This window comes from Odontesthes bonariensis, chromosome 3, assembly GCF_027942865.1.
Source record: "Odontesthes bonariensis isolate fOdoBon6 chromosome 3, fOdoBon6.hap1, whole genome shotgun sequence".
Taxonomy (NCBI): domain Eukaryota; kingdom Metazoa; phylum Chordata; class Actinopteri; order Atheriniformes; family Atherinopsidae; genus Odontesthes; species Odontesthes bonariensis.
The window spans coordinates 9,375,623-9,403,251 of record NC_134508.1 but is presented as its reverse complement, the minus strand read 5'-3'; the positions used below and the strand labels follow the sequence as shown (position 1 = coordinate 9,403,251).

Sequence of the window (27,629 nt, the reverse complement as noted above, 5' to 3'; positions counted from 1 at the left end):
TCCACTGTCTGTTTCCTTGAATGACTTGCTGCTATCAGTTGTGTGTTTTGCCTTTAAGTGATATTTTAGACTGGAACTACTACGCTGAGAAGACAATTCAACTTGGCAGTGTTTACAGATGACTTTGGTTCTGTCGACTCCGCCGTCTGGAAGAACTTTCAAGTGAAAATGGCCGAGTAAAAGTTCCGTACCCTTCTCCATGTTTGGTGGATCCGCCGATTACTTTCTTTTCCGGTTCCACAGCAGACAGCAACAGACTTTTACAAAATAAAAGCCTGTGAGCGACAGACTTTTACAATAATAAAATAAATAATAAAACGGGGGTGGTTTGTGGCGTAGTGGGTCGAGCAGATGCCCCATGTACAAGAGTGCTCGCTGCAGCTGGTTCAAGTCCCGTATGGACGGCCCTGTGCTGCATGTCGTTCCCTCTCTCTCTGCCCCCTGCTTCCTGTCTCTCTGAACTTTCCTATCCATTAAAGGCACAAAAGCCCCCAAAAAATAATTATTATTTTTTTTAAATAAAAAAAATATTTAATAATAAAACCTGCATTAATGCGCGATAAAATATTTATCGGCGTTAAATAATTAACGCGTTAACGCGATAATAACGAATTAAATCGCCCAGCCCTAAATTTAACTCCTGATTTTATCTATTGTTCTTATTTCTTTCTTTTTTGTTTGAAATTTAAATCCTGCTTTTTATTTCTACTGTTTTATTGTATCTGTAAAGCACTTTGAATCACCTTGTAGTTGAATTGTGCTGTACAGATAAACTTGCCTTATTTATAACGCAATAATACCATTTCCCCATCAGGGATGAATACAAATGACCTGAAACCTGCTTCCAAGAAACACACCCTGTGCCTATCGGCTGCATGGGGGTTCGTCACAAAGTTCAGGTAAACTGAACTACATTTAACTTTGAATGCAACGTGTGCTCATGTGTCATAAAAATCTTGTTTTTCTGGTTTAGTGGGCAGATGAGTCCTGCTCCCTTTTTGCTGAAGAAGCTGAGGATTGGACCCGCAGGATCCAAGAGGCTCAGGTTAGTTGGAACTGGGACTGTTTTCCCTCAAAAGCCTAAAGTATTAGCCTGGAAAACCAGCGCCAACTGCTGGACGGCAAAATGTTTTGCCTGCGGTTGGGTCTGGCTTCGAACCACTTTTCATTTTGAAAATACTGCCCTGAATCTGGCAGATGGCAACTAAACCAATCACAACGCAGATATGTGTTTTGAATCAACGCGGGCGGGGCAGAGGGTTCTGGGGCGGGGTTTTGAGGGAGTGACGACAGAGCAGTGCGACGTTGGGCAGTGGAAGCGAAAGCACAACAAGAAAGATGGCGGCGGCAAAGGAACAGCGCTCGTTTGATTCAGCCTTGCTGAAGTTGCTTCACTTGTTTACATACAGTCCCCTCCCACCAAAGCTTTCTGTTGCGCTTACTACGTCACAGTCAGTTGCGCTGATTGGTCAGAGCGTTGGCCTATAGGCACAGACACGGTTTGAAAGACAACGGGTTGTGCTCATCAACAATGTTCCGTTGTATCCATTCATCGGAGCCAGACTAAATTAGACATCCAATCCATTTAGGCTGGTTTATCAGGCTACTAAAGTATGGAAGTTTTTCTGTGCCATCAGTTTGAATATGAATTTCTAATATTGAATTTTTACAGCATCAAAATCAGACTTTGAATTTGAAAAACCAACAGCGTAAAAAAATAAATAAATCAATTACTAAAAACAAAAATCAGTGTAAAAAAATTCAACTTCTAAAAATTCAGTGGAAAAAGAACCAGACTCAACATCTGGGTAAATTCATCCAACGGCAGCCAATCAAGGACAGATCAGCCATGTCCACCAACGATGATGATGGTGCTTCGGTGAGTGAGTTTACTTTATTTTCCATTTGTGTTTGTAAAATTGAGTAAAATCACTTTACTGTTTAGTACTTTTTTTTCTTACTTTTTAGTACTTGCTTTTTCTCTTTAAAAAAATGTTTATCTTTTTTCATTTCTTGTTTCATGTTTATTGTTGCTGCTGTGACAAGTGAATTTCCCCGTTGTGGGATAAATAAAGTATAATCCAATCTAATCTAATCTAATCTAATAGATATTACTCAATATCTATTGAGCTGATCTGTCCAATGGAGCGTAACTTGATTGGCTGCCGTTGGATGAATTGAGACGGGGATCGATTGCTTCTCCCTGTTTACCTGGTTGTCGAGTTGAATTTTTTTTCCACTGAATTTTTTGAAGTTGAATTTTTTTACACTGATTTTTGTTTTTAGTAATTGATTTATTTATTTTTTTACGCTGTTGGTTTTTCAAATTCAAAGTCTGATTTTTATGCTGGAAAAATTTAATATTAGAAATTTGTATTCAAACTCTGACGGCACAGGAAAACTTCCATACTAAAGAAGTTGAAAAGGTTTGACTCGATTGATTTGTCCAAAGACGGTTGCTTAGCAAAGGTTATTTAACTGCAGTTACTGACGCTTCTATGTCTTTCCAGGAATGAACTCTCTGCTGGTGACAGGCCTGACTTCTGCAGGCTTTCCGGTGGTGTTCAGGTCTTGGAGGAGGACGGGCAGGTGAATATCGGTGATGCCGAAGTAGACGAGAAGGTAGATCTAACTCAGAGTTTTCAGGACTTACTTAAGGTGAGTCTCAAACTCGGAGGCCAACAGAATATCGTGTGGTGGGACGGATATGAACGGGCGATGAGTGGCGAGCAGACCAGGACTGATAAGCTGCTGGGAGGACAATGAACCACAGGTGTGTGGAATGAGTCATCAGCAAGCTGCTCAGCCGGCCACGCCGAGGAAAGGCCCACGTGCACGTGCACAGGCCAGGCCAGATAAACAGGAAACAAGACCCTCAAACTCTGCACATTCCTGTGGAAATCATGTAGAATGACAGAAAAAAAGGCTCATTCAGGACCACCTGCGTGAAAGAGTTTCCTGTATTTATGCTTTAAAGACGCGTTAAATCACAGGTGAACTTTTTGCCAAGGTAACATGGAAAAGTGAAGCTTCCTCGTGAGCTTATTCTTGGGAAAATGGTTTATTTTAACTCGTGGAATCAGTCCGAATCCAGATGTGCAGTTTCTTTTCTTCAGGAAAAGATGGACGTAAAATGTATTTTATTTCTACAGCACTTTACAGACGATTCTTTCAGTGTACCGAAGTGCTTTACAGCAGGTAATAAATAAACAGAAGAATAAGTAAAAACAATAAAAGAACAGTGAAAGCAATAAAATACAACAAAATCAAATGAGATAAAATAAGATAAAAGTGTTTTTATTGGGATGTTGCACTCTTTTAGTTATTTACCTTTATTTAAACCTTTATTTAACGAGGAGAATAGGACACTTCTGAATCTTAAAGAGCTGCAGTGCTTCCAACAACAACTGCAAACAGAAATCAGAGGTAGTCTAGAATTCAGGTTTCTTTTTGTGCTGGTTTGGATGCTGAAGGGATTTTAATTGCTTTACATCTCGTTATGATGCGCGACTGTGGCACCCGGAACGTTATTTGCGTGTTAGAAGCACTTTTAAATCCAGGTTAAAAACATTTCTCTTTCCGTGTGCTTATGGTTCAGTTTATATTTTTCTTTTTCCCCTCTTCTTTGATTGCTTTTAACTGTGTTTTAATCTTTAATCTCTTTAAATTGCTTGTTTTTATGCTGCTTTATGCTGTTCTTTTAAATGCCTTGTCTTTATGTAAAGCACATTGAGTTGCCTGTGGTATGAAATGCGCTTTATAATTATAATTATATTATATTTATATTTTTGGACGGTGACAGGTGGGTGAAGCTGAGGGCCAACACACCTCAGAAGAAAACCGCCGCGTCGAAAACAGAGGCAGCGGGGAAGCTCTTAGATCCAAGGACTCAGGTCAGCTGGTCCAGTCCAGAGTCCAGACTAAACATGGAGAAGCAGCATTTAGCTGTTATGCTGCAAACAAGTGGAACAAACTGCCAGTGGAGATTAAACTTTCCCCAAATGGAGACATTTTTAAATCCAGGTTAAAGACATTTCTGTTCTCATGTGTCTATGCATGAAATCTGCACGATATCTTTGAACTTATCTGGACTGTTGCTTGTTTTTTAATCTTTTTAATCATTTTATTTGTTTCTCTTTATATTCTTTTATGTATTTTTGATGCTTTTATTTTAAGTGAAGCACTTTGAACTGTTTTGTGCATGAAATGTGCTACAAATCGACTTTAAAAAACGATTAAAAAACACAACTTTTAGTGGGATCGACCTCACAGACACGCCACACATCTCAATGCTTCTCCAGATGTTTTATGTTGAGGCAACTTCTGGTTTGAGTTCATCTGAAGCCCCTAAAACAGAGAGCTTTGCCCCTTTTATCCAGCATGCCCCGTGTCCTCAGCATCCGGCACCTTTTCTGAGTTTGTCTTTGTGAGGCCAGAAGCTCTGAAAGTTAGAGAAGTTTTCCAACTGCTGCAGGTGAGACACGGGTCTTCTTTTTTATTTAAATTTAGTGAATAAAAACGAGTCTTTGGCCGTTTTTGGACGGTGACAGGTGGGTGAAGCTGAGGGCCAACACACCTCAGGTGAAGGAGGCAAAGAAAACAACAACAACAACAACAATCAGCAGTTTAGGTCCAGCTAAACATCCGGGAAGTGGAACGTCTCATTTCTTTTTTTTTTGTCCGCCCTTCAAACCCGGTAATGATGGAGGAGTAAAAAGCGACATGATTGGTGGATGCAGCCAGCAGAGGAGAAATGTAAACCCCTTTGGTTTTTGTTGCATTGGAGGGGGGGGGGGGGTTGGTTGGTTGAAAAAAAGTGAACGCTCCCCTCTTGTGTTTTTTTTTTTTACCTCCCTTCAATGACAGCAGCCGGAGCCAGCCGGTCGGTGCGGCGCGGTGCGGCGGGGAAGCGAGAAGGACCTCCCTGCAAAGTGTGCGGTAAGGACGGCACCGCCGCGTCGAAAACGGCGAAGCTCGGCACCAGGAAAGGGTGAAAAAAACAAAAAAAACTCGCACAATACACAATAGTGTTGCCTGGGGCTGCCGCGGCAGCTCTCAGACAAACCCGGCAGAGCCTCGCTGCTCCGCTTCGCTTTGCGTGACAGCTGCAGGGCCAATGGAAACGTGCACGGAGCCAGCTGCGCAAGGCTGCAGCCAATGGAAAAATCTGAAATGCCGAGCTCGCTTACTGGATCCAAAATGGTAAGGTTAGGCTGGCTGCAGCCGCCGCTAAACTTCCACCAAAATAAAAAAAAAAAGCGGTTTTTAGTGTTTTTTTTGGCTGCTTTGCAGAGGCCATTTTAGGTAAGAAAGCCTTTTCCCTTTTTTTTTTTTTTTTTTTAACTTTTTGGATGCGGCGCGCGGATTTTGTGTGACCGTGCGCGCCCGTGCGGTGTCTAGACTGGACTGTGGTGAGAAAACAGTGCAGGACTCCTGCATCCAGACTGAATGAACTCCGCTTTATGTGGATTAAATAGATATTGCGCGAAGTTCCACTCCTCTTTCCTGCCTCCTCCTCCTCCCCCCTCCCTCTTTCCTCCCTCCTCATCCCCTCCCCTCTCCCCTCACCTCCCCATCTCTCTCTCTCCTCAGCCCTCCCCTCCCCTGCCTGCTAATTTTTTATGCATTTTTCCTAAACTGTCATGGCGATTTTGTGTCCTTGGAAATAAAAAGCGCCAGTGTGGAGGGTTTTTGTTTTGTCGGGCCAACCGGGGGTGATGCCTCGCCGGGTGAGAGCGCGTTGAGTCCGGAGTCCGGAGCAGGTGAGCCGTCCGCCGGTGGAGGGTTTTCGGCGGAGAGATGTCTCCGAAGAAAGGGAGTTTTTAGAGGCTGTCCACACGTGTAAAGGAGAGGGCTGTTATAATGTATTTACACCAGCGATGCAGTGACATTACGGAGCTAGCGGAGACGGCTAGCTGCTGCAGCTACGCGTGCTAACATGAAATAGGACACAGTGTCTCAGTTTCCCCTCTCGGTGTTTTGCAGTGTGTGTTTTGTGCTTTTTTTTCGTCCCAAGTCGCCTTTTAGCTCACCGGGAACTTCTTCTTCCCCCCCCCACCATCTCAACTTGTGGGCAAATCCAGCGGCTTTCAGCCTGAAAGCTAGCTTGTGCGTTAGCTAGCATTCATTACAGCCAAAACCTCCAAAGCTAGGCTGTTAGCCTCTTAGCCTATTGACACATTTGGTAGCTGTAGCAGCCAGGTGTGCGCGTGAGTCATGCATGTGCAAGGGGAATCATTTGGTGTGTCGGTGTTGTTCTTTTCATCACTTTCACCTGGCCAGGTGTAACACCCCGAGGCGATGGATTAAAGGTGCCAAAGCGTTGCAGGGATGTGACTTAATAAATGATCTTTTTTTTTTTTTTTTTTAAGCAAGTGTGAGTCTGCAAAAATAAGACTCGAGCCTTTGGACTCTGGTCTGTTGGATTAGTTGTGTTTTTATTTTCTTTCTGAAATCTTAAAACCTGAAATTTTGCAGATGGGCTTTGGTGGTGCTTTTGTTTTGTGACTGAAGATGAAGAGATGCTGCTCTTGGTTGTCAAGGCTACCTGTTTGGTTTCCAGGATGACACCATTGTACTGTTGGGTCATCGGTTGTACACCCCACACTGGAAAAGCTGCCCCTCCAAAAATAAATTAAAAAAAACAACAAATACAAGATGTTTTTGCTTGAAATAAGCAAAAAAAAAATCTGCCAATGGAACTAGTGAAAATCGGCTTGTGAAGATTTCTTGAAATAAAATGTGATATTTAGGACTTTTGAGTTAAAAGTGATCTTGAAATTAGCTTAAAAACCTCTTCAAATGTAAAAAAAAAAGCTTGTTTCATGTGAAATATGACTCAAAACAATTTGTTTTCAAGACTTTTTCACTTAACAAAATCCCTATATCTGGCTGAAATAGTACTTGTTAGGCAGTTGTGTCTTATATTAAGTGTAATGAGATACTCAATGAGACAAATATACTTGGTAAGATTTAGATTTTTTCCAGTGCAGCTGGGCTCCTGGGCTGTGATTTATGGTTACCTGATTAAAGGTGCGAGTATATTATGGAATTAACTGACTGAGTCTTAAAGTTGTATTAAGAAAAAAACCCTGAGGGTAACCTGTTGCTGTTTTTATTTCGATAAATGTTGGATTTAGTGACTATGGACTCTTTTGAAATGGTCTTTTTGTGTAAAATTAAGTCGTCTTGACCAGGACTGTATTTAAATTTGACCTTCCCAGGCTAAATGGAGGAAACAAAATGAAAGAATAAATGGGAATCATCAGCTGAATTCCACTTGCACTGATGCAGGATGTTGTTGATAAAGAAAACACTGACATTATGGGAGCATTCGGCTTCATTTTTCTTTAATTAAGACGTTTTAATTGTCGCCTTGTAGCTTGCCAGGAACAACTTCTTTTTTTTTTTCCATCTCAACTTGTGGGCAATCCAGCGACTTTCAGCATGAAAGCTAGCTTGTGCGTTAGCGAGCATTCATTACAGCCAAAACCTCAAAAGCTAGGTTGTTAGCCTCTTAGCCTATTGACACATTTGGTAGCTGTAGCAGCCAGGTGTGTGTGCCCACTTTCTACAGATGTGCTTTCCTCTGGGTTCATTTTTGGGCTGTTATTTATGGTTACCTGATTAAAGGTGCGAGTATATTATGGAATTAACTGACTGAGTCTTAAAGGTGTATTAAGAAAAAAACCCTGAAGGTAACCTGTTGCTGTTTTTATTTGAATAAATGTTGGATTTAGTGACTATGGACTCTTTTGAAATGGTCTTTTTGTGTAAAATTAAGTCATCTTGACCAGGACTGTATTTAAATTTGACCTTCCCAGGCTAAATGGAGGAAACAAAATGAAAGAATAACTGGGAATCATCAGCTGAATTCCACTCGCACTGATGCAGGATGTTGTTGATAAATAAAACACTGACATTATGGGAGCATTCGGCTTCATTTTTTCTTTAATTGAGACATTTTAATCGTATATTTTTAAGCGGAAGCAATCCGAAGCCATATTTTTCTGCCTCCATACTAAAGCAGGGTTTCCCTTTTTGGGGGCCACCTGTTGCAGGCTGTTTGATCGTGTTCATCTCTGTTTTCTTACAACTGAACAAGCTCGTGTTCATCTCCGTCTCTTCCTGTAAACTCAGAATTATTTCAACGTGAAGCAATGAACTTTAGACAGGTGCTCTTGAACATTTGTTATATTTCTGATATTTCAACTCGTTTTCCACAGATTCTATGTGGCAAAACAGAGAAAACAAATCTTTGTAATTACTTAAAGGGATAGTTCGCCTCTTTTGACATGAAGCTGTATGACATCCCATATCAGCAACATCATTTATGAACATCTTCTTACCCCCTGCTGCGTCCTGTGAGCAGAGTTCCAGCCTCGTTTTGGCGTTGACGAAGGTTCATAAATGATGTTGCTAATATGGGATGTCATACAGCTTCATGTCAAAAGAGGCGAACTATCCCTTTAAGTTTACATGGAACATGTTTATCTTCTGTAAAGGTTGAATTTCTTAACTTTTGCAGGGTTATTCTGGTTTTTAACGTGAAGTTGCATGAAGTACTTCAGTATTTTCCTGCTTTAGACGACTGTCGCGCGCTCTCAGGTGCTGTTTACACATGCCCGGGTATTTTGATAAACGCATATTTTCTAACCTTTGTTTGCAAAAAAAACTAGGTGCACACAGCCCTGTTTTTAAAAAAAACCCACGTCTACATTGATCCGCATAAATACGCTATCAAGAGCTGTTAAATTACGCCAAGCCTGACGGTGGCAGTGTTAGAACAATGAGAATTCCACACAAGCCAATCAGAAGCCTAATAGAGAACCGCTGACAGGAAGAACTTCCGGATCCTTTTCAAGAAGAAAATATGGCGCCAGGCTCATGTGTGTGGACTGATAGCGAGACTGAGCTACTTTTACACGTTGCGCTGGACTATAAAACTGCTAAAACTGTGAAAAATGTCTTTGTTGTTCAATACATTGTATGACTGTAATTTTCAAAATCACACAAGCAAGTATAGCTCTCAACAACAGAAATGCTGCTAGTACCTCCATGCTTGCCAGATAAACAATGGACGGAGAGAATGGCGTTTTCACGCTAGCATCCTGCCAACATGGCGGATAGGGGCGGGGCTCTGTACTATGACGACAACTCCGCATTCCATTCCCAAAACTCCGTTTTCGTCTCTTTCAACCAGTTTACACACAAACGCTAAACGGAGTTTTTAAAAAATCTCCACTTTTGCTTTTAGCTTCGTTTTCGGAGGAAAAAACTCCGTTTGCGTATAAACGAATGGCACAAACGAAGGGAAAGGTCTTCGTTTATCAAAATACCCGGGTATGTGTAAACAGCACCTCAGTTTGGAGAAATTCTGTCAGACGAGCTAAGCTGTTAGCTTAGCTCGTGGAAAATTAAATTCTTGCCCTCTAAAACAACCCAAACCTTAAAAAACTGAAAACCGGTGAACACTATGTATGGCGTCCCCGTTGCACCAGTTGTTTATTTTGTCATGCGACGTGTGGCGGCCTCCCAACGTATCCTGTTTCTGATTGTCTGTGACTCAAAAGTCCCAAAACACCAGCAAAAAGCCTTCTTTCAAATACTTCAGCAGCTGTGGCCTCGTTTTGAGCAGATGTTAGCAGCTGACTCTCCAAACTGAGAGCGCTCCGATCGCAGTCTGCAGCAAAACCCGCTTAAAAGAATCTTTATCTTTTAAATGTAAAGAAAACCAGCTTTGGCAGCATCTAGCTACAACAGTAAATGATGCTTCGGGGTGAAACGCGCTCCATAAACAGAGTTTGTGTTTTTATGGGTTAACCTCAGCAGCTAACTTCTGTCTTAACGCGTATCGGAGTTAATTTACTCTTCATAAAAGCTAAGAATGGTAGCACCGACTTTTGAGGAAAGAGTGTATTTGTGTGGTGATTTTGTCAAATGGCATCGTCTTTATAGAATCGAGGGAAAGATGTTTAAGATGTGGTGGAAAAAGATTAACTGTAATTATTCTGTTTTTTCTTGGTGTATCTGATTCTTTAAAAGCTGTACAAATGTACAACAAAGGGTCTGAAGTGTGTTTGAAGTGATCATAATGACTCATTTATTGACATAAATGAGTCATTATGATCACTTAAAATGAATGTGTTTCACTGACAAAAGAAAAGTTGTTTTTTCCTTGATGATAAAACATTTATTTTATTGTTTTTTTAAAAATATAATAACAACAAAAAGAACATTAATCTGTAGCATCACTCATTCTTGAACGTTCGAGCAGTTGGTGTGAACGTCCTGATCTAAAAAGACGAGGGCTGGGCGAGTTAACTCGTTAATGATTTAATCGATAAATATTTTTATATTTTTTGGGGCTTGTGTGCCTTTAATGGATAGGAAAGTTCAGAGAGACAGGAAGCAGAGGGGAGAGAGAGGGGGAACAACATGCAGCACAGGGCCGTCCGATGCGGCCCCGAACCGGGGCCAGCTGCAGCGAGGACTATAGCCTCTGTACATGGGGCGCCTGCTCAACCCACTACGACACTGACCACCCCTGTTTTATTATTTATTTTATTATTGTAAAAGTCTGCTGCTCACAGGCTTTTATTTTGTAAAAGTCTGTTGCTCACAGGCTTTTATTTTGTAAAAGTCTGTTGCTCACAGGCTTTTATTCTGTAAAAGTCTGTTCCTGTCTGCTGTGGAACCGGAAAAGAAAGTAATCGGCGGATCCACCAAACATGGAGAAGGGTACGGAACTTTTACTCGGCCATTTTCATTTTAAAGTTCTTCCAGACGGCGGAGTCGACAGAACCAAAGTCATCTGTAAACACTGCCAAGTTGAATTGTCTTCTCAGCGTAGTAGTTCCAGTCTAAAATATCACTTAAAGGCAAAACACACAACTGATAGCAGCAAGTCATTCAAGGAAACAGACAGTGGAGCGAGGCTTCTACATAAAAACCACAGAAAGATGCTGATGTTAAAAGTGTGTTTGCACAACAAATGTTATGGCACTTTCATTCATATGGCAGCACATTTAAAATAAAACTAAATGCTAAAAGCTATACACTACTTTTGGATTCATTTTTGGATTTTGCGTACAAATGCAATTAATCGTGATTAATCAGGGAAATCATGTGATTAATTAGATTAAACATTTTAATCGTTGCCCAGCCCTAATAAAGACACGATGGTCACACAGCACGTCGCTTTCAGCGCATTGATGTTGGATAAAGAGCAAAGTGCCCCCGTTCATTCGTCGGTTTGTTCTTTTAATCAAGACAAACTTATCGTGTGAAACACGAGGACGGTTCCTGTCGGGCTGTAATATATCTGTCAGGTCAGACCCTCCTGAATGTCTGCCCAGGAACCTTCAGGTGGTCTCCTGATGAGGAAGTGACAGATGATGTGAGGTGGTCGTCATGGTTTTTAAGTCGACTGAATGAATCTCAGTAACGATCAGCATTCCTCAGCTAACGGCTAACGCTAAACACGTCTCATTGTGTGTGCGTTCCCTCCCTGAAAAGAGCAGAATGGATCTGGGTTGACCCGAATTATCCTGTCGGAAACCTGAACTTTTTCATGGAGAAATCGGTTAAATCTTTTGGAAACGCGGGTTTGGTTAAAGCTTTACAAGGTGAGAAGAAGGGCACTCGTAATGCTGCCTGCAGATTGGTAACACCGTGATGTTTTTAGGCCGACAACCATCCTTTTTTCTGTATTTAATGTGCATTCAGTGCACGTTAAAGACGTGGTCAATAAAAGCAAATGTGCTCAGCCTTGGTGCAGGAAGCTGCAGCTATGGCACCAGATGTTTCCCCGTCTGGTCTGTCGTTGGTGCTGCGGGTGGAGATGGATGGTCGTTGGCCTCCTGGCTTGGCTCCGTCACCGCCTGATGGCGTTTAGTGCAGGACCTCAAGAGTGACCGCCAAAGCACGGGCCAATCCCAATGTCCCCCGCCTGCCAAAAGGTTTGTTCCTGCAACCTGGCAGGGTGTCATGGTTGCTGTTGCCAGATGTCAAACCCCCCCACCTCCTGAGTCTTGATACCCAGCAGACACGGAGGGGTCGACAGCCTTGACCAGCCCGGACTTTTAACCCTTAACTTTTCTGCCTCCTCTGGTGGAAACATGGAGGCTTTAAAGGGTTAGTTCGCCTCTTTTGACATGAAGCTGTATGACATCCCATATTTTCCTGTATTTTTAAAGCTGCCGTCGGCAACTTTTTTTTAGTCATATTAGATTGAACTGTCATGGGATTCTGGAAGTAGAATATTAAATAGGCTGTTTAGGAAAAATCCCGAATTCTGTAGCTCCCTCTGAAGCCTGTAATCGTGCTCGCAAAAATCGAGCGCTCCCGGCTGTTTTTAACCAATCACGTTAGGTTTATTATTTATCTATTATCTGAGCAGAACAGTCACCAACCACGTCTTCCATGCTGAGCGTGAGTCTGCCCCCAGCTTGTGTGCGCGCACACTGGTGTGAACTCACGTGCACAACCTCGTCCACAGAGGGGGAGGGACCTGCCGACGGCAGCTTTAAGTATTATGTTAAATGACGGTAAACTTGTAATTCATATTTCTGGTTTAATTAACTTTTAATCATGTTCCTAATGCTCTTCTGTTCCAATGAACTTCCACTTTCAGCAATTCCTCCCACTTAAATTACCCTAAATTTGAATTTTTTTTTTTAAATCAATATTGTCTAAATAAGCCATGTCTGAGATTAAAGGGACAGTTCGCCTCTTTTGACATAAAGCTGTATGACATCCCATATCAGCAACATCATTTATGAACATTTTCTTACCCCCTGCTGCGTCCCATGAGCCGAGTTCCAGCCTCGTTTTGGTGTTGATGAAGGTAGTCCGGCTAGTTGTCTGGGGTTTAAAAAATAAAGCGTCTTGCTTCTCAAAACAATGCGTTCAAAAGAGTAATACATTTGCATCACAAAATGGTTCTCCAGGAAAAAGGTCAGACCTCACAATTGCTTGGCCCTATTTTCTCTCCCTTCGTATGACTGCCTGAGCGGTCGTCTTTCCATCCAGTTGGCTGTCGTAAAGGGTGGCATGGGGCCACAGAAGGGATTCCAGTCTATCACAGAGATGCACAACCGTGCACGCGTCTGCTGGCAGTGTCACGTGCACGTCTCAGGACTGTGTTCACCAGACCTTTGTGCTGTAAAATCCACGATGCTCACTGTGTCGCTTCAGCAGTTAACTGTTGAAACCATGAAGAAATGAATGAAAGCTTTACTTATTAACTGATTAAAATTATAAATGTGTAACTTTTATTAGTGTTAGAAGTAAATATCACCTGTAAGCAGATTTCAGAGCAGGTTTCATCCTCCTTTTTTTTTTCTCTGTTCCCTCATTGGAGCGCCGTAGAGCTGAAGCGGGAGGAGCTGTGCTCCATTTTTAAAGCCGACAGTTTGGTTCTGCTGCTTCTCCTCATCCCTGAAGCTGCTCGCGTCCTGATGAGCTGCAACAGTTCGGCTGCTTTCAGCTGCGTACGGGCACGTGATGGAGCAGAGGGAATACAGGTCATGGAGAAAGGGAGCGGCTCGCTCTATGGAGAGGGTCGGGAATGTTTTCCGTGTTGGGTTAAATCTGCTTCAGCACGCTCCGTTTTCAGGTTACAAAAGTTAAAACCTGGAGGCTGATGATCAGCTCGACTGGAATAACCATCGAGCACACGAGCCATCCTCCCAGCTGGACGTGTGACGCCACTCTCCTCCAGCTACAGTTCAAACGCCGAAATAAAGCCGCTGGGAAGAGGAGCAGACTGTTGTTTCATGTTAGAATTAGATCCATTACATTTTCATTTGGACTGAATTTGTCCAAACAGGTGTGTTTTTGCTTTGAGAGTCCTGCAGAAGTCCTGCAGCTTTTGTTTAATCGCTGTGGGAGGCGAGGGCTGTTTATTTCTGAGTGCGTACGAACATAAGGTTGAATTTCCAATATAGAAAAGTTGGTCAGAGATGGTCTGTAATTGGATGATTGCAATCAGGTGGAACTGCCGTGGCCTAGTGGTTAGGGAGGTGGACTTAAGATCAGAGGGTTGCAAGTTCAAATCTCGCCATTACCTCTCCCTACACCTCTATCCATGGCTGAAGTGCCCTTGAGCAAGGCACCTAACCCCACATTGCTCCAGGGGCTGTAACCAATACCCTGTATCTAAATAGCTGTAAGTCGCTTTGGATAAAAAGCGTCAGCTAAGTGTAATGTAATGTAACTGAACTAGGGCTGGGCGATATGGGGGGAAAAAAAAATGTTATCACGATATGTTTTTCCATATTGATCGACCTCGATTCTTATCACGATACGTAGTTTTTGCAGATGCTGCCAGTGTGAGGGACATCCTGAAGCTTGAAGAAACAAGAGATTCACTTAAACTTTATAATAAAGTTTAATAACATAAAGAAATACCTTCCAATAATGAGCACAAAATGCTTTCGCTCATACAGAATTAAAAAAAAACAATTATTAAATAATAATAATAATCTCAAATATTTGTTGAGACAGTACAAAACTAAACTAAGTAAACATGTGGGTCAGACCCTCTTGACACATTAAAGTGTTAAACAAAGACAAAATAAATGTAAAAACTAAACCAGTATAATACTATTATACTGGTTTACCTCCCAGAGATTTGTTGGAGGTATTGAAAAACGGCTAGACCATAGATCGGTGGTGGTGGCAAAGTATTTAATATCATTCAGATGAATTTCCACCTTACGACGGCATTCATCAGAAACCTGTGGCATCGCCGTCCGAGAAAAGTATTTTCTACCAGGGAGCACGTACCTGGGGTCTAAATCTTTGATCAGTTTCCTGAAGCCTTATTTTTCCACTGTGTTCAGGGTCATCATATCTTTAGCGAGGCAATAAGTGATAGCGCTCGTTATAGTTTTGCTCCGCTTTGACTGTTTTTCATGCGGGGCAATGGCTGCAAAGCACAACTGGATGGATTGTTGTTTATTGATGCTACCGGGCGACGTGTGTGTGTAGCTTCGCTGTGTGTGTGGTGTGCTAGCTTGAGCCCGCAGTGTCACACTCTCTGTGTAGTTAGTGGGGTGGTGCCGTTTCAGGTGATTGAAAAGGTTAGTCGTATTCCCCGTCCTGGCTGGTACTACCCACCGGCATATTTTGCAGACCGGCTTCGCCTGTTCCTGGTCGCTTTTTCCATAACCGAACCATGTCCACACAGCTGACGTTGTGTGACCTTTTTTATCAACAATGTCTTCGAGTAAGGTGTCGCTTTCACGTTCGCCAATAGTTTCACGGTCCTCAGCTTCAGTTTCGCTCATTTTTTTACTTCTTTCCCTTTCTCCCTCTGTCTCACTCTGTTTGCAATGGTAGCCGCTGCTCGCTCGTGGGCGTGTCCTACCGGCATACAGCAGCCGGCAAACTGATACTGGTGTTGTTGCGCTTAGGCCTACTTTTTAAAATGTCATATCGAATAATATGTCCCAAGCATATTATCGAAATTGATCAAAATTTTATCGCGATCCCGAACCGAGATCGAATTATCACCCAGCCCTAAACTGAACCCTGCTGGTCATTGTCCTCTCATGCTGATTGTTGTCCAGCAGTTACACGTTTACAACATTTTTCTCCCACATTCGGTTATTTAAAAGGTTTTAAACCGTTTCATTATGTTGGTCAAACAGCCTGTGGACAGCGTGAGCCAAACTTTAAGATCAACGACTTTTAGCTCGACATTTAGGTTCTAAATGTACAGAGTAGAATAAACCTGGCTGATGCACACGTATGTGTCAGAGTGAGGCTGCAGGAAAATCACTATTAACGAGGGCTGCATTCCACTTCTACACCTGTAGCTGCCGTTCATAAACCAGTTTGTCCCATTTCCAGTTAAAAGGTCTTTGCAGTATTGATGGTGCACGTGTTGGGATCTAAGGTGCAGCTTTAATCTGAAGCAGTTTTTATGACATTTATAGAAATGTAGGTGCATAAAATGATTATTTAATGCATTGATATTAAGCTAAAGTCATTACTCTGTGTTATTGTGTAAAACTCTCCAGCCATCGCTCCAGAGCGGGTGTAACGTTAGAAATGAGTTTGGATTTCAGTGTTAGAGGCTCAAGGCTGCTTGGGAAGCAGACGGATGTTTTTCTGACTCTCCTTGGCTGTGTTCGAAACTGCATACATCTCCTGCTAAGGGGCACTTTACACGGAAACGAAAACGGGTTAAAAACGCAAAACCTTTTTGCGGATGCACTATATCGTTTAGATGGTAACGGCGTTTTGGGGGCATGAAAACGCAAACAAGTGAAACCGCCCTCCAGAGTGGAATTCGTCGTAGTAGTTGTTTAGATCCCCAACGTGTTGAAAACCTGACAAAGTACAGACTATTTACAATTTTGTTCCCACGAATTCGGCGCTACTAAAGTTAGCCGCAGTGAGCTAACGTACTTCCGGTTATTTTCACAAAATAAAATACCCGTTGCCTTTTATCATAGGGAAAGCCATTACGCTACCATTGGTGCTTTTGTTTTGAAAACAGGAAGTGAACCTACCCTCGTTGTAGCTAGCTTGAAACTGTCGTTTTGACAGGAAATGACGATCGGCGACGTCACGTTACATTGCATCTTGGGTAGTTTGAGTATGAGTAGTAACCTCATGATGCATACCCAACATTTCGGCGAATCTAGTATGCATCCGGGAACTTCTCGCTTACTCAAACTCGCTTACTAATTCAAAAAGTTAGTATGAGTAGTAGGAGAAGTATGCGGTTTCAAACACAGCCCAAGACAACACATGATCTCTTTGTCTTTTTATTCAACTCTGCACAAAGTTGAGTCACAGAAGGCCCGTTATAAAATCTTACACGCGCTACGGTTTTGTTTATAAAACCTTAACTACGTGTGACCTGTAATGATTAAGTGGAATTCCATCGTATCTGTGCCTTGAGTCTAATTGTTTGGTGGCTGTCGAAGCAGCTTTTTCTATGAATTAGAGAGGAAGTTTTAGGCCTGTGACGGATTGGCGACCCATCCAGGAAGTAGCCCGCCTCTCGGCCAATGACAGCTGGGATAGGCTGCAGCCCCCCCCCCCCCCCATCCCCTGCGACCCTGAATCAGATGAAAAGGCGTAGAAAACTGATGGATGTTGCTGCTGCTGCCGGTGTGTTGAACGGAGCGCTCGACACGCTCAGGTGAAACTCTTTCAGGACTTTGGTGCTTCGGAAAAATGGGCTTCAGTGTTTCTATGGCAACAACAGATGAAGTGACGAGGGTATGATGCCGTCTTGTCCTGCTTTCACACTGCGTCACTCTCCCTTTGTGCTCCCTCACGTGACGGACATGATGCATCACACCAGGCCCCGGCGTCGATGCCTCAGGGCCCGAAGCGCTCACCCGATCCGGCCGTTTCAGTCTCTGCATGATGGCGTGTTTCTGCGCTGTGTTACAGTCCGTCAGCTTCTGCTTTAGTTTCTCGGTTTATGTGTTTTTATTCCCAACAAAGCCAATAAAGTATGTGTTTATTCCTGTTTTTTTTTTTTTTTTTCTTCCTTTTCAGGAAGGAACACTTTCTGACTGAACCAACGTCAGATATTCAGAACCGCAGGTTAATTCTTCCTTGAATTAGCTGCAACGTGAGAATTAGTTGATGGAATTAAGTAAAATTCACAGATTTGTTTTTATTTTAGGTGGAGATCCACGTTGATTCTTCGTCGTTATTCATGCATTTATCACAGAGGGACTTAAACTTCCTTATAAGGGGAAAAAATGACAAAAATCAACCTCTAAAGACTGGGTAACACACCCAAATATCACAGTTGGGTTTAAATCGCTCCTGCATGTATACATGCTCCAAACTTTTTATTCTTTTATTGAAAAGTGTACATTAATCCAGCTGAATTCCCATATTTTTCCTGTTTCTTTTGTCTGAAACTGGGACTGAAAATAGGCCCGTTAAGACGACCTGTTAACTGGTCGCTCTGCTCTAATAAAATCCTGATTTTTATATCCACAGAATCACCATTAAACTTAGAGACGGCATCTGTGCAGTGAATTCAGCTGAACTTACCTGGACCAGGATCTTCCCTTAAAGAGGAAGTTAAACGGCCCTGTAACTGTAGCTCTTATGTAGCTGGGCTGAGCGTCAATAAGGAATAATTTCTCTTCTTTTAAAGGCAGTTTTGTGTCTGATCTGAACATTGCAGATGCTGCTGTTTCAGGGAGGCCGGTGGTGGGAGTATCCTGCTGCAGAGCCATATGTTCAGAGGCAAAAAAGACACATTCTGCTGGATGTTATGTGCTCAGTGTTCTTGATATAAGGAACAGCTGATCCTTCCTTGAAGCACAATGAGGCTGCTTACCTGCTGTTCTTAATCTGCTGCAGCTCTGTACAGATGCACCGAAGGCTCAGAAAACTAAAGGAATCAGTTACTGACTGCACCAAAGTGTCTCGATGGCTTGGTGGTTTAAATTCTTCCCAACTTCAGACACGTTGCCGCCAAATCAGCGGTGACACTCAGTGGGGTTACATGGCACTGAAAGGATCGGATTATTGGCTAAATTACAGTCAGACTGAGTTATTAAGTGCATGTAGACACCTTAATCTGACTAAGAATTTGGATCGGATTAAGACCCCGAGATAACTGGGTTGAAAGTCACTCTAAACCTGCTTGTAGACGCTGAAGCACGTGGTGAATTAGATTTTGCGTTCTGCGTATGCTCCAGATTTTTTTCCCGGGGTCGTGACCCTGAAGTCAAAGGAGACGATATTCCTGTTGTTGTCGCCGTCAGAAAGAAACAAACAACGCGATGGAGAACGCTCCGTTGGGCATCGCGTTTGTGCAACAAGCAGCTCGTCACAGACCAAATGTAGAGGGACGTAGCTTCATCTTGCTCTGCGTTCTCCATCTTTCTCCAATGCCTGAGTTTGTTGTTATTGTTGGTGGTGAAGAGGTCAACAGGAAGTGGCTCTATTAGCAACAGTTGAAAAGGGTACAGCGCCACCTATCATACCGGGGTGTGACACGCTTTGTACCTATGATTTGATTCATTCACTGCCATATATCCAAGGATAATTACCCTTGCTCAGCTCAGTCTTATTGTAATTTAGCCAATAATCTGATCCTTTCAGTGCCATGTGACCCCACTGAGTGAAGCTTTTACCGCTTTGTAATGCTTCCATTTCTTCTCACGCAACTTTTATGACATTCTGGCCTCGAGGATAAAGAGGGTTTGAGGTTTTTCAGGTGTTGTTTTGTCTCGTTCTTCTGGAAACACAGGGTTGTCATTGTCCGGTTTTTTGTTTTTTTTTGGTTTGCAGATATTCTCTGACAGGAAGGCCAGCCGGCCGGCACCAGAACCAGCCGTGTCTTCGTAAAGTGTGCAAAATGAACTGTTGAAACTGGGCACAGAAGTGATCGCATCAGCTCTGAGTTCACTGCAGAACATGACTGAATGGTTTCAACCTTCCACCTGCTGATATGCAGTGAAATTTGAGGTGAAACTCGGCAAAAGTCTTCTGTTGGTCGCGGTAAAATACTGGTGAAAGACTCGTTAAAGGGATAGTTCGCCTCTTTTGACATGAAGCTGTATGACATCCCATATTAGCAACATCATTTATGAACATTTTCTTACCCCCTGCTGCGTCCTGTGAGCAGAGTTCCAGCCTCGTTTTGGCGTTGATGAAGGTAGTCCGGCTAGTTGGCTGGGGTTTAAAAAATAAAGCGTTTTGCTTCTCAAAACAATATGCGTTCAAAAGAGTAATACATTTGCATCACAAAATCGTTCTCCAGGAAAAAGTCAGACCTCACATCGCTTGGTGCTATTTTTGCCTCCCTTGATATCAATGCGTCCAGCCACCTTGCGATAGCTGCACCTGTTACGGTGTTTACTGCTCGGTCTGCTCTTCGGTATGCACAGTTTACACAGCCCGTAGTGATATCAAGGGAGGCAAAAATAGGGCCAAGCGATGTGAGGTCTGACTTTTTCCTGGAGAACGATTTTGTGATGTGAGTTTATTCTCTCCAGTAAGCACGTAAGGTATGTAGAGAGGGCATGCCTGATTGACAGGGTAGTGATCCAATCATGACGCCATTCTCAGCCTGCGCTCCAACCGGGTAATCGATATTATTTTTTCAATTCATTTTATATTCAAACTGAAAACATGAACTGAATAACATTCAAGTCATCGTGTCTCAAGTCAAGTCAAGTGCCGAGTCTTTAACTTCCAAGTCCGAGTTGAGTCTCAAGTCTTTTATTTTTTGTCAAGTCACAAGTCATCAAAACAGCGAGTCGACTCGAGTCCAAGTCACAGTGACTTGAGTCCCCATCTCTGCAGATGAGTTTTTTTTATTCCAGTTTCAGGAGCGACTCTAAAACGTGATTCCCGACCAGATATTTAGTGACGCAGACTGTTTATTATTATTCGCAGACGACACGCCGCTCTGTGCACCAGCATCGCAGCAAATGGAGGTTACCTTGGTTCTGCCTGAGTAAATAACACTGAAGTGTTTCTGTGCTGACGCCTGTGTGTGTCGAGGCTGTGCAGTGATTAATCATCAGGTAACTATTTTAGAGTGCAGTCAATATTAATAAGTAAAACGCTGCTCTGATTCTCAGTTTTTTTTTTTTTTTTTAATCTCTAACTGAGCTCGAGCGCCAGGCTGCTGAGATCTGTGAGTTTGCTGATGAATGTACGTTCAGAGAGATGCAAAAAGGTGGATTTTACAACAGTGTGGTGGTCATTTTGTTGTTTCCATCAGGTTTAGTTTATTTTCCACAGACACACACGTGTGGTTAACTGGGCATTTTGAACAAAGAGGACGTTGGTATAAAACCGGATGAATGGATGTTTTTGTGCATTATATTTTCTCTTCCTGTTTCCTGCATTCACTGCAGCTAAGTGCAGGATCACAGGTGACGGGAAAAGTTCAGGAAAGCTTCACATTTGAGACTGTCGGTGAGATAATTGGCCCCCGACAGCAACAAACACGGATGCCGTTGCCTTCCACTTCAGTGTTTTTGCATCAGTCTCTGCAGACGCGCTCTAATCGAATACAAAGCGCATTCTTGCCTCATTACAGCGTCTGTCCACTTGGATGTTTTTTTTCTTTTCCTCCTGGCGGGGAGCTGCGATGGGCTTCGTCTCGGCGCCTCGTTAAAAAGGTGCCCCACATGCCGAACCTGCAGCTCGTGCAGTGACGCATCACACCAGCACAGTTTGTCCTCGACTTTCCTGGTTATCGGGCTGAGATTTTTTTAACTGCTCGCAGGGCTTTTGCAATAACTGCACGCATGTAAGGCGGCGGTACTGATGAGCATCACACCCGTCCTGCTCGATCAGCCTGCGTGTCGTTGGCGTCCTGGCTCTCGGGGCCCACCCCAAGGCTTCTTTGTGGGGTCTCCCAGGGTGTGCAGGTGTCCTCTGCTGCCTGGGCTGCTCGCTGTTTCCCCTCATCTGACCACACTCCCACTGACCAGATTCAGGGGCTGGACCACGGATGTATTATATCAAATGGATTCCGGACCCCAAAATGGTCGCTGATTTCAATGGAGTTGTTCGTCTGGCGCATACGCTGAAAAATTTTCTGACTTCCGGGTTTACTTCCGTGTTATGCGGCCCATTGAGCATGCGCAGTAGAGTCACCCCCCATGATGCTTTGGGGCCCGGGGGTGATGAGGACGTGCACGTACGTACACATGACAGTGCACGTGCACAGCTGTGACGTCACGCTGGGAAAAGAGACTTTTCTGGGGCTTTTCTGGCCCTTTAAAAAACTTCTTGACTGATTTAAAAAGTCCATGACTTAAAAATATAGAATACAAAGATTAGAAAAATAACAGCAGTTACAGCTGGAGCCGTCCTGTGAACAGTTTTACAGGCATCTCTTTTACTATTGCGGTCTATGGGAAAAATGCTTTTTGGGCCACAGGGGATTTTTTTTTTTTTTTTTTGTTGCAATACCATGAATGGCCACTGGGAAAAATGCTTTTTGGGCCACAGGGGATTTTTTTTGTTGTTGCAATACTACGAGTGGCCACTGGTTAAAAATCGGCGTGCCGGCTGAGAGGGGGCGGGGCGCCGGGGTGTGGGCTGGACACACCTGATGCTGTTGGGTGTGGGGTCCCCCATAATTCTGGGTCCTGGCACACCCTGCAGCCGGCTGCCCACAGCATGCCTCTGGGCTCCACACTCGTCTCCCTACTCAGCGCGATGTATTTGTGTTCGGTTTAAAGTTCAAAAAGGATTCGGTTTAAAAGATGAGGAGACATTTGATTTGATCCAGGACAAAAAAACCTGATTGAACTCAGCCTTGTTTATCACATGAATCTTTGTGCATGTGCTCTTAAAGTTGGAGTCTGGCGGGGACACATGATGTAAATGTTGTCATCGGAAGGCTCTCTGGGGATTACGTACGACACATTTTTGTCGTCTTTGCAGACTTGTCTGTTGACCTAAATCTTTGCACACACACATGAATTTCCTCTTTCTATCTGGAACAACAAGCAGACACCAGAATAAGAGAAGCTGCTGTACCTGCAGGTATACGCACCCGTCTGAACGGACACCTCCTGTTGGTCTGAGCACAGAATTTCTCCTTTAACACGGAGACGATGACGAAATGCGGCAGTTAAACCTGCTCTCACTGGCCTCCTCTTTAGCATTTTAAATGGGGCTGGGCAACGATTAAACGATTATTTTTAATCTAATTAGTCACATGATTTCATTTGTACGTATTTGTACACAAAATCCAAAAATGAATTCAAAAGTAGTGTATAGCTTTTAGCATTTAGTTTTATTTTAAATGTGCTGCCATATGAATGAAAGTGCCATAACATTTGTTGTGCAAACACACGTTTAACATCAGCATCTTTCTGTAGTTTTTCTGTAGAAGCCTCGCTCCACTGTCTGTTTCCTTGAATGACTTGCTGCTATCAGTTGTGTGTTTTGCCTTTAAGTGATATTTTAGACTGGAACTACTACGCTGAGAAGACAATTCAACTTGGCTGTAAATGCAGGAGTTTTTTAAAAATTTATTTTGAAATACGTGCTTTTATGTTGAAACAAGTAAAACAGGAAGTAGCGCTGGTTAGCTCCGTGAGCTTCACACAGAGACCGAGGAGCACCTTTAGCGGTGATGTCCAACTTTAAAATGAGAATGTAAAAGTTCCGTACCCTTCTCCATGTTTGGTGGATCCGCAGCAGAATGCAACAGACTTTTACAATAATAAAACCTGCGTTAATGCGCGATAAAATATTTATTGGCGTTAAATAATTAACGAGTTAACGCGATAATAACGAGTTAACTCTCTCAGCCCTAATTTTAAAGGGACACTTTGTAATTTCTTCCCCCATCTAGTGGTGCAATTTTATTTTGCAAAGTTGAATGAATTTGCTCTCTAGCGCCTCACGTTTTCAAATGTTCGCTGCAACTTCTTGAACTACGGCAAGCGGAATGTGTCAAGATTCAAGAAGCTATAGCTTCAGATTCAAGGTCCATACAAACAAAAAGAAATCAAGACACACAGTACAAAGGATTATATAACACACATACAACAACACTATGAATACAGATGACAGATAACATAACATCTCCTTTGGTGTGCAAGCAATGCAATTAGTCATATTCCGGGAGTTACCGGAAGTGACGTCGACGCAGCATTAGCATTAGCCTGCGTTAGCAATAGGAGCATTAGCAGCGGTAAATAAACTCCCGGTAAACTTACAAACTTTCTAATGCCTCGTTTTGTGAGTTAAGAGCCTATGTGTACTACGGCAGAAGTTTGGTAACAATCAATGCATTATTAGTGGGATCATTTACGAGATAAAATCTATTTAGCATTTCTTTTTTTTTTTTTTTTTTAACTTTATTAGTAAATCAACAAAATAACAGTTCACAAATGTGAGCATAACGCCAAAAAGAAGATATCTAGGGGGAGCATAGGAATAATAATAAAAAGAAGAAGATGATGCACTTACAAAAAGAAAGCTAATGAACACAAAGACATATGTGCCAAGGAATAAAATCTATTTAGCATTAGCGGCTGTAATAAGCCATTTGGCGGAAATGACGTCACAATGACGTAATTTCTGCTTGTAGGCCTGGTGGGGAAATCGCGATTCGAAGTGCTTTATGTCCCTCTCGGCACTTCGTCGTTTTTCATAGACCAGAAGGACATGGCAGCCTCCATAGAGCTTACCTGCTCTATGTAGATACAGACAAGTTATTCTTCACTCAGGAGGATAAGTGAGATTTTTGACAGAGATCATTTTACACCAATGAGGACTAACTTATGAATGAATATGTTGATTTGAGCTAATAAATGACTTAATTTATTACATAGTGTCCCTTTAAACCTTTGAAACACTATCACTTTAAATCCAAGCTGTGGTGAGCGTCCTTTAGCCGGACGGCGGCCTCTGTGACCAGCAGCAGAAGCCTTTTAACTGAGTGTAACTGAGTGTGAAGAAGGATGTTTCTGGAAAACATTTGGCCCCAGAATTCCTCCCAATATGGCTCAGAGGCATTAGCTGTTTTGGATAAAGAGTCCTACGTCCCATACAGCATCTCTTTGAGAGATTTCAGTGCTTCTTGCTTGGATCTCGATTGTTATTTGACATGTTTTGATGTGGCTTTTGTCCCAGTGTATCCATCTTTGTTTTAACCTTGTTTTATGTCTCAAGTAAGTGAACCGTGTTTCTTTCTGTTAACAGATGCAGTGACGGGATAGAAGATGAAAATACTCAAGAAGGACAAGCAGCAGGTTTGTATTCGCAGCCCACACACGCACACAGGAAAATGCACACAGCTGCTTCCATATGAAAGGCATTATGTCAACCTGGAGTCGGTCGTGTGTGAGGTTAAAACGGTGTTAAAGAACAGAAAGAAAAGCCAATATTTGGAGTCGTTGAGATGCATTTGTGTGGTTTTATTTCCAAATTCCACTTTACATCATAAGAACAATCCGGCTGCATCTTGACTGAAAGGGGTAAACAACTCCCCCTCCATTAAAACTTTTATTTATCAACCTGTCTATAAGATGCTTTTTATGCTTTACAAGATGTCGTGTAAAAAAAATCAGCCACCAGGGCTGCGGCTGAGGAGGATAACCATGGAAGCCACAAGCTTTCTTTTGTTTCTTTTACTTTAATTAGGGCTGGGCGAGTTAACTCGTTAATTATTTAACGCCGCTAAATATTTTGTTGCGCATTAACATATATTTTTTTAAATTTATTTAAAAATTTTTTAATTAAAAATAAATTAAAACATTTTTGGGCTTTTGTGCCTTTAATTGATATGAAAGTTCAGAGAGACAGGAAGCAGGGGGCAGAGAGAGGGGGAATGACACGCAGCACAGGGCCGTCCGATGCGGGACTCGAACCAGGGCCAGATTTTTATTTTGGAGCCCTTTTTATATTGGCTTTTATTTTGTAAAAGTCTGTTGCTGCCTGCTGTGTAACCGGAAAAGAAAGTCTCTCCACCAAACATGGAGAAGGGTACGGAACTTTTACTCGGCCATTTTCATTTTAAAGTTCTTCCAGACGGCGGAGTCGACAGAACCAAAGTCATCTGTAAACACTGCCAAGTTGAATTGTCTTCTCAGCGTAGTAGTTCCAGTCTAAAATATCACTTAAAGGCAAAACACACAACTGATAGCAGCAAGTCATTCAAGGAAACAGACAGTGGAGCGAGGCTTCTACATAAAAACTACAGAAAGATGCTGATGTTAAAAGTGTGTTTGCACAACAAATGTTATGGCACTTTCATTCATATGGCAGCACATTTAAAATAAAGCTAAATGCTAAAAGCTATACGCTACTTTTGAATTCATTTTTGGATTTTGCGTACAAATGCGATTAATCGTGATTAATCAGGGAAATCATTAAACATTTTAATCGTTGCCCAGCCCTAATTTTAATATTAAGATTTATTGGAACATAAAATCACAACACAATAGATATTTAAATGCATGACTGAATTACGCAAATAATAGAATCGATCATTGCTTAGAAGAGAGGGGAAAGGAGATGTGAATGGGGCCAGATTAGCTGTTCATAGATCCTCAGAAAGAGAAGGAATAGGTGGAGTCGGATGCTTTTAAAACTTCCAGAATGGGACTTTAACCCTGAGGAGTCTGAAATATAAATGTCCCTCATTGCTACATCTGCTTTTCATCCCCGTTAAGGCGCTTCATGTAACCTGATTCGTCATGAAAATGTGCAGAATAATCTGGGCTATCGCACTGAAAGCGTAAACCAACGATCCGTCCGAGAAGCCGAGCACGCTGCCATTGTGGGCCGACAATAAACTCTGTAAATCTCAAAACCCAGTGACCACAGATGGCTGCACTCTTATGACAATGTGAACCCATTTTAGCTGGGTTGGAAAAAAAACTACTCACCCGATTGGTTGGTCAAATTGGCTTCCATTAAATTTGTAGCATGGATGCTAACAATGATGGCCTGGGCGTCCTACGTGCTGGGTAAATTACTTATTTACTTTACTAGTTTAAAAGCTTAAATTTAAAGCAAACGTGAATTTTTGCCTCCCTGCTCACTGACTGACGCCTTATGAAATGTCTGTTAGAATGAAGCTTTTAATGTGACTCAAAGGTGAATATCAATCAGGCCACTGATGGTAATTAAGGTTTTCACAGGCACATCATTGGACCCTCTCATGTCAGCTGACTGTGAGCTTTACATACAGCGGGAAATGATGTGAAATGCTCACTCAGGACGTCTGTTAATACGTTGTGTAAACGTCCTCCAAACGAGTTGTAGAATTGCTCTCTTGTAGATATTTTAGTAGTTTTTACTGCTTTGGATGGCGTTTGTTTGTATTTATGAGTCGAATGATGAGTCAGAGTTTGTGATGTTGCATAGCAGGCACGAGGCCTCCTTACTGCAGATCTATCTATCCATCCATCACCACCCCTTTACTGGAGTACAGAATCATCACTGACCAGGATGATCGACATCATGTACAGATGATGAAGATTGAAATCTTTGTTTAGAAAATTAAATAAAACTGTGAACCATCTTCTTCAGGATGTAGATAGCTACTCACTTATTAATATATAAACAGAAATTCTATGAAAAATACAGCAAACTACAAGCTAACAGCCGACTATAACAAATAATTGCGCTCATACTTCCACTGACCCAGAGACTGCGATTAATAAAGGAAAGAAAACGCGATACGATACGAAGTATTATGCTACGGTGTTAGTAGTAGTATTATTATTGTTGTTAATTCAATCATTGTAAATATTTAAAAAAAAATGTTGAGCTACTTGACGAATTTGAATTTCCCCCATTGGGGGATAAATAAAATATTTTTCTATTCTATGTGTTACATTACGATGTGTTACAATACGAAGTGTTACCACACGAAGTGTTAGGATACAATGTGTTAGGATACGGTGTGTTAGGATACGGCGTGTTAGGATACGGCGTGTTAGGATACGGCGTGTTAGGATACGGCGTGTTAGGATACGGCGTGTTAGGATATGGCGTGTTAGGATACGGCGTGTTAGGATACGGCGTGTTAGGATACGACGTGTTAGGATACGACGTGTTAGGATACGACGTGTTAGGATACGGCGTGTTAGGATACGGCGTGTTAGGATACGGCGTGTTAGGATACGGCGTGTTAGGATACG

General features: G+C 42.4%; 1 protein-coding gene across 4 annotated transcripts in view; it reads left to right on the top strand.

Moving 5' to 3' along the window:
• Positions 1 to 5,119: 5,119 nt before the first annotated feature.
• Positions 5,120 to 27,629, top strand: part of chd6 (chromodomain helicase DNA binding protein 6) — a 132,013-nt gene continuing 109,503 nt past the window's right edge. For 3 of the 4 annotated variants that reach the window (XM_075460197.1, XM_075460198.1, XM_075460194.1), the window contains exons 1-2: positions 5,608 to 5,762; positions 24,682 to 24,731. In XM_075460197.1, coding sequence (XP_075316312.1) covers positions 24,702 to 24,731 — 30 coding nt within the window. In that variant the 5' untranslated portion in view covers positions 5,608 to 5,762; positions 24,682 to 24,701. Of the gene's footprint in view, positions 5,203 to 5,607; positions 5,763 to 24,681; positions 24,732 to 27,629 lie in introns of those variants that run through there. The other variant, XM_075460196.1, reaches the window with a different exon arrangement.